General features: G+C 53.0%; 1 protein-coding gene across 1 annotated transcript in view; it reads left to right on the forward strand.

Moving 5' to 3' along the window:
- The window catches only part of PAX5 (paired box 5), a 165481-nt gene extending 165043 nt beyond the window's left edge, over positions 1–438 (forward strand). The window contains exon 8 of the mRNA XM_060013382.2: positions 362–438. Within this exon, the coding sequence (XP_059869365.2) occupies positions 362–438 (77 nt within the window). The remainder of the gene's footprint in view (positions 1–361) is intronic.
- Positions 439–7652: the final 7214 nt, after the last annotated feature.

The raw sequence follows: 7652 nt of genomic DNA on the forward strand, positions 1-7652 counted from the left end.
AGTAGCAGCATGAAAGCAGTCGCAGACCATACAGAAACGAACGGGCAAGGTTTGGTCCCAGTCAAGCGTTAATTACTGAAACAGGCAGCAGCGTGGGGGCAGGAGGGGGGGCAGGGGGCGGGTGGATTTGGCCTCGGTCTGCCCACCCCAGCTGTAGCTGGTGAGGAGGGCCTGAAACCTATGACCAGGCAGCGGCCCTGATCAGGGACTGAGATCTTAGTGAGAGAGGACAGTGGCCTGGACTGGGGGAGGGGGAGGAAGAGACAGAGGCAGGGGACACTGGTGGAAAGGGGACCCCTGGTACGGAGCTGGGGGCACAAGGTCTCCCTCCAACCTCCGTGGCCTCTTCTGTCTCTTCCAGGCTCCCCGTACTATTACAGCGCCGCTGCCCGAGGAGCTGCCCCGCCCGCAGCTGCCACGGCCTACGACCGTCACTGACCCCAGGAGCCAGGCAGGCGCCAAGCACTTATGACACATATCACTGAAGGCCATAGCCTCCCAGCCCCCTCCGAACACAGCCAGAGGGGCCCAATGAGACCGAACCCCCAGCAACCCCCCACTCGCCTGAAACTCCCTTCCCCTTTTCCTGCCAGGGACTCTGGGCTTCTATGGTAGCGCTGTTGGACTTCTAGACACCCGTCCATTTCTAAGAGTCAGTTGATGAGCTTCTCCCGATGTGACTGGGTCTCCACAAACCAACAGACTGATCTGCAGACAACTGCAGCCCCAGCCCAGCCTGCCAGCCCCCTAGCTGTCTGACCACCTGCCCGTCTTCCTGCCCCAGGCCTGGGAAGGAGAGTTTTTGCTTTTGTTGCTTCAACAGCACCCGTGTAAATACCTTACTGCTTTTTTTGTGGGCCCGAGGGTCCAACTGAGCAGACTGCCCAGCCATTATGCATCCAGCACTCCCACCGTGTCACAGGATGACTTAGACCTGTGCACAGAGCATCCCCTCTGCTCTGAGTGCCCCCTGAAGGTGTGTTTGGAGATGCCCTTGAGACTAAGGATACCCACCCCCAGGCCCCAGCTCCCTGCTCATTGCTACTTCTTTAATATCTGGACTAAGAGTCTCATTGGGTTGGCTTTGCTCTAAGCAACCCCCCCACAAAACCCCTCCCTGGCTTCCTGCCCCCATTTCCCTGGGCCCAGTGCAGTGCGAGCAGCTCTTTTCCGTATCAAAGGACTCAAAAAGAACTGTCTAGGAGATTCCTCAGCTACTGTTTTAAAGTAAGATGTCGTCCAAGGTGCTGATTGCATTGTGGACTTGGAATGTTAGGGCTGGACGGGACCCAGGAGATGATGGTCCAAGGCAGGCCTGAGGCTCTCCAGACCCCCAGCCCCTGGAACCACTGAACTGAACTGGGATGTGTTTTCTGAGGTGTGCCCAGGCTCAAATCACATTGGACACCTACCATGGACACTTCTCCCACCCTCCAGGATGCCAGTGAGTGGATTCTGGGCAAGCCTGTCCCTGCCACATAGACAATGATTAACAAAAAAGACTTTGCCTGGACCAAGGACCACAAACACCTACAGCAGTCAGCCACAACTTCCCGACCAGCCCCTCCCCGGCCTCATCGCACCTAGTGTGCGTCTAGGAACAGAGGTGCTCTGTGGGGGCGGCTGCATGACTTGCATAGTGGGTACCTACCTGTTGATGCAAGGGGCTGTGATGGTCAGGGCCATGGCCAAGGGCCTTGGGAGCCTGGAGTGGGAGCTGGGATAATTCACTGTCGGCTGGAGTGGTCAGAAAAAGCCACCTGGGAGGATCTGGGGGACAGAGGAAAGCTTCCTGGAAAGGAACAGGACAGGCAGTGAGGAATTGGTGTGTGAACTGGGAATGGTTTTGAAATGGAGGTACCAGGGCCACCATCTCTTTGCCTGGGGCCTCAACTCCTTGCACAGTATCTCTTGCCAACTCAGAAGAGACAGGTAGAGGCCCCATCCAAACATGGACTGAATTACCACAATGACAGTGGACTCTGCCCTCTCCTGTGACAGTGTGCCTGATGTCTGCATGCCACTAAGCTGGCAGAGAGCTGGGGCAGAGGGAGCCCGCACTTGAGGTTATCAGGTCTAAGAGGTCTTGTCCTGGCCACACCTCTGCCTGCCTTGCTGTGTGTCCTCAGGCAAGACAGTTCACCTCTCTGAGCCTCAGCTGCCTTGGTAGAGCAGGGTCCCCTGCAGAACTACCCGACAGCTCTCTCCTTCCCTTCCCTTCTCCTGGGGCGCTGAGGCTGTGACACGGGCCTCTGGGCAAGCCCTCCACGTCCGAGCAGGCATCGTGGGGCACTGGAATCCTGCTAATGTTTGGGCCAAGTGAAAAACAAAGAGCACCTGGGGGGGTGAAACTCAGCTTTGAGGAAGACCTAAGTCAGCTCCCCTTAGGGGAAACTGAGGCCCAGCTTGGGGAAGCCCAGGACCGTGCAGGGAGACAGAGCGGACCTCCTCTGGCCACCACCAAGTATCCCCCCGCCCCACAATGCCCTTACAAGGTGGTGGGATAGAAGAAGAAACCGAGGCTTAGCAAGGTGGAGTCCCCAGGCAGTGACTGGTGGAGGTGAGGCTGGGACTCGGCCCCCTGACCCCTGGCATGTAGCGATGCTCTCATCCCTGGGGCAGGAAGTCAACAGTGAGGGCAGCAGGAGATGGTTCTGGGCCACCACTTCAGATGAGGTGTCCTGGAGCTGCTAGAACTGCCGAGGAAGCCCAGTCACTCAGGGCAGCAGTGGAGCCAGTGAGCTCACCGCAGGCACACCCACCGCCCTGGAACCTGCTGTGCCAAGAAAGGAGGCAGCTGGGGCCAGAGCTCGCCTCCAGGAGCCCAGATGAACCAGCTCCAGCCTCCACCTGCCGGGCAAGGTAGGAGCAGATATGTTACCTGGACCCTCCCACCTTCCCTCCCTTCCAGAGAAAGTGGTGGAGTCTGGGGTCTGCAGCATCGGCCTCTTGGCCTCTGGCACCCAGATCCTTGGATCCTGATGCTCCTATGGTCTCAGGCTGTTGGGAGGAGGTCAGCCTTCCCTGAACCGGCTACCTAAGGCGCACGCTGTCCTTCCTCGGCAAAACCCACCTGGCCCCAAGTGCACCACTCTGCCCATCCTGTTCCTCCTCCTGACCTGTGATGAGCTCCCTCCATGCTTTTTCTCTCTCCCCTGAGGCTCTGCAGGTCCTCAGATTGCATTTATATTGATTACTACCACTTGATTCCTGGGCTTCCAGGCAGAAGCACAAGCGCACACGGACGCACGTGCATGTTGCCACACACGTACCTGCTCTCACCAGCTGAGTTCCCCACGCTGCCCAAGGAGCTTCCTGGGAGCTTGGAGAGGAAGGTTCCAAAGGACACAAGCCGTTGAGTAGATGCCAGAGAATTCTGAAGGAAAACACAAGGCCAGGGCTTTCACCAGCATTGTGGCAGGAGGTCTGGGGCATTCTTCCATGGGCCTTCAGCCCTGTGTTCCAGCTCTTTTTGAAAAGGACATTGTAGATTTTACGAAGATTTTTCATACCATTAGTCTATCTGAAACCAAGAAAAATATGATGACATATCAAACCCAACATCCCTTTCCCAAGGCGCCTTAGTTAGGGTTAGCCCTTTCATAACTGATGTTTGTATGGTGCTTTGCAATCCTTGACCATCCCATGGGGCAAAGATCACAATGCCCATTTTATAGATGGAAAAACTGAGATTTAAGGCTCACATGGCAAGATAGAGGTAAAGAGAATTCTCAGATTTCCAGGACTCATTCTCTCCAGATTCATGCTCCTGTCATGGGCATGTGTGGCTTAGAAACACCCTTCAGTCCCCTAGAAACCCCCAGACCTGCAATGAGGAAAGAAAAAACAGAGACTCAGAGGCTGGCCTGACGTAGGGGCCAGGGGGTTGGTAGCTTTGCTGGTCCAACTTGATTCCCATTAACACTGAAAACTGCAGAGTCTTTGCCACATTCACACCAACTCTTCTGAGGTTTCATCCCGACTCATTCCCTGCTGTGCCCGAGACTCAGAGGGAGTTGGAGCTTATCCAAGGCCACAGCACAAGCCCTGACAGGGCCTGGACGTGGGCCCAGCTCTGACTCCCAGGGTCCAGGGCTCCAGCCTCATGAGCTGTCCCCACACTCCTCTTGTCTTTGTCCTTCTTGCTGTGGAACAGGCTTCAAATCTGGCTGTGACAATATGCAGCAGTCCCCAGATTCGGGCCATCGGGGTGCCCAGAGCCCTGGGAAGCACAGATCACTATCTCAAGGGCCCTGGACCTGCTGCTTCCCAGGCCATGCAGGTGGGGTGACCTTGCTGCTTCTGCAGGGCACGGGCAGCCTGGGCAGTGGGGGCTTGCCCTACCCAGTGGCATTCAAGTGTGAAAACTTTTTAAATGCTCTGTCAGCCAAAAAAAAAAAAAAGTCTGTGGGTAAAATCTGACCCACGGGTCACCAGCTTGTGACCCCCATTCTTTGTCCAGTGCCTCCTTTCTTCTTCACCTCCTTGTCCTTCATTGCAGATGAAGGACATCGGGGGAGATGGGAGCGCAGAGAGGTAAGAGATGAGGTTCAAGTTGTCCAGCAGGTCAGTGTCAGGAACAGGCACCCCCAGTACCTAACTCTCTCCCTCCCACACTCTGGGCTCTTGCAGGCTGTTTGGGCTTTGCAGGCGGGATGGGTAGACCGTCGGAGTGGGTAGGGATAGGGGACTGTTGGCTTCGAGGGGAGGTCAGTGCTGCCGGTGTCTTTCACATGCCCAGGGAAGAGCCCCAGATGTGGCCACAGGGCACTGAGGGATGAAATCCCTTTATGAGAAGTCACATCCAGAGCGTCTGCCCTGCCTTGGCAGCCTCTGACTCCAGCTACCCCTTTCTGGATGACATTTCAGTTAGAATTTAGCTCCAAGCCACGGAGAGGCAATCTTAAAAACAAGCCAAGCACTCCTGACAAATACCTGGAAACAAGATGTGTCTGAGACACAACTGCCACAAGGGTAGAGAAAAAATCCAGGCCCCTGGATAGGCCAGGCCCAGGCCAGAGTTGGTGGATCCACAGCACCGGGGGCTAGACCAGCTCCCCAGCGGCCCCGCTAGGAGGCGGCTCTGCGGCCTTGGCCTCTCACCCATCCAGGAGCCGCCTCTGACGGTTTCCAGGCACGCACACCAGTGCTCCTGGAGAATACATTCCTTTAGTTCTTTTGGCCTCGGAGAGGTCCAAGGCAAGTGCATTTCTTAAAAGGTAACAAAATACATTACTGGAAAGTTGGACAGTCAGGCCATGACTCCTAGCCTGCATTCTGCCCCACCTCCTGGCAGCCCCTTTGGCCCCTTGTCCCCATACCTCAGGATTTCCTCTTGCATATTCATGGCAGAGCCGAGGTGTCCATCCACCTTCCCCACTGTCAGCGCGGCTGTGCCTCCAGAGTGGCGGCCAGGTCCCAGGGGGCCGACTGGGAGCGAGCCCCTTGCCTGCCCGCTCTCCTGACCAGGGACCTGCAGCTTCTCTGACACGGGCTGCTTGCTGACAGCAGGCAGGCACCAGCCTATCTTTCATTCACTGTAATTTCTCAACACTGGGGTCCCGTTCCTGGACCCCGCGGATCAAAGGGGACCTCAGGGTCACGTCCCTGCCATTCTAGAGTTTCAATCCACGTGTTCCCAGGGGTCCTGTTTAGCTCATCTCCAAGTTAAGGGTACATATAACTACCAGTCAGTAAGTCTATTCTTCTTCCCACATCTTAGACCCCTGAGCCACATGAGGAGAAAATGCAGCAGTTTATCTATTTATTGAGGGAATCTTGATGAATTGTAAAAGGGGGTCAGTCTCAGGTGGTATATTTGGCCTCTGGGCAGGAGGGAGAGGGCAGGAATCCTGCCCTTCAGCTTCGGACAGCTCTGAGCCTGGCAGGGAGAGAGAAGTGTGTGGAACAGCAGGCGGAGGGACCCCTTGGGAGTTATGTGCCTCCCTCCCTGACTCTGCGGCCTGGCTGGAGGAGGCCCAGCTGCAGCCTCACCCATCCCAACCTGGACCCACCCACTCCTGCAGCCAGAGGGGCCCCTCATCCCCACAACTGCCACTCTCGTGACAACATCCCTCATCTCCAAAAGCACCATTAAGAACAAGTGATTTTGGATGATGGATTTTTGATTTACAAACGGTGCATTTCCCTTGGAGTGGAACAGAAAGGAAACCATTTAATGGCTCCCTTATTTTCAAGCATGAATACATTTTAATGAAACTATTTTATTGTATTTGAGGAAATGGAGAGTTGAACATTCCAACCAATCAATAGCCAATTAATTGCTATAAAGCTAAAAAGAAAATAAATAAGTCCTGAGTCTATTTTAAACACCCTGCAAAGCTCAGAGCCTCCGAATCTGGCCTCCCCTTCCACACGTGCCCAGGTGAGTGTACACACGCACGCACAGGCATGCGCACCCCAACACCTCAGACGTACTTGAAACTCAGAGAAAGCACTGAGTCTCCTCATGCCAATTCTTGCCTGCTCTTCTCACCTTTGGTCAGAGGAGATGAGCAGACCTGGCAGTAGCCTATCCCGGGGCTCAGGAAGAGGCAGGCCCATGCCCTGGTCCCAAGCCGCCAGCACAGTGTGGGGTAGCGGGCAGTGAGGCCACACTTCTTGGCCCCAGCTTCCGGGCCTCCAAGTTTGGGCCAAGAGTGGAAATCTGACTCGGTTTTTGCCCTGACTCTTGCTGGAAGATGCTGCCCTGGTTTTTCAGTCTCTAGTGGCCTTGGACATGGAGTATTTGTAGAAATGCTGATTACATTGCAAATGGAACTCTTTGCCAGGAAGACACGTGGATTTTGCTTTTCATTCTTTGCAACAGTTGACTTTGTCTTAGGGACTGACCTTCCAGCATCAAAGAAATACATATCTACTGTTACCGCCAAAGTTTGTGATGCCTGCATAGACGCTTACTTGTAAAAAAAAAAAAAAAAAAAAAAAAAGTACAAAAAAAAAACCCCCCACAATTGAATTGCCTTTCAAAGTAGGAGATGATCTGTCTCCAACAGATTGACAAAAAAATGCTTCTTAAAAAATGTGTATGTTTTGTATTCTTTTTTTCTAGTAGAAAATAATTGACTTGAAATATTGGTGGTTTTTTTTTTCTTAGTGATGTGTGTTGCTTTTGTGTGTAATAATATTTGAATGTAATTACAGCAGTGCCAATTTGCCAAAGATGTTGGACATATTTTTCTTTTGTTGGGAGGAGGGCAGGGGCTGGGGGTGGGACTTGGGAGAAAAGAGGGGTGGGATTTTGGTTTCATTTTTAACTTTTTTTCTTGTCAAACCTGGAATTTGTGGTTTTATTCTAAGTTAAATGGTTGACTGCAACACATTTATTTTAGGTTAGTTGGAGAAACCTGCAATAAGATTGGCGTAGTTTCAATATCTGTGTGACTTTTCATGAGTGACTGTTACTTGTGAAGAATTGATTTTATGTAACCTTTATGTGAGATAATTATTTGTAAATATTTGCCATAATTTTATTGGTTCCTAAAATAAAAGTAATTTTTTAAGTTCAGAAAAAGAATTTGGTCTCATTTGTTTTTACAACTTCAGAGATGGTCTTTGACAACTCTGACAAAGCCCATTGGGCTTGTGGGGAGTTTTATTGGCTCTCCTGATAAAATCAGGGTCAGAACAAA

Source organism: Delphinus delphis, chromosome 6 (assembly GCF_949987515.2).
Source record: "Delphinus delphis chromosome 6, mDelDel1.2, whole genome shotgun sequence".
In the NCBI taxonomy this organism is placed as follows: domain Eukaryota; kingdom Metazoa; phylum Chordata; class Mammalia; order Artiodactyla; family Delphinidae; genus Delphinus; species Delphinus delphis.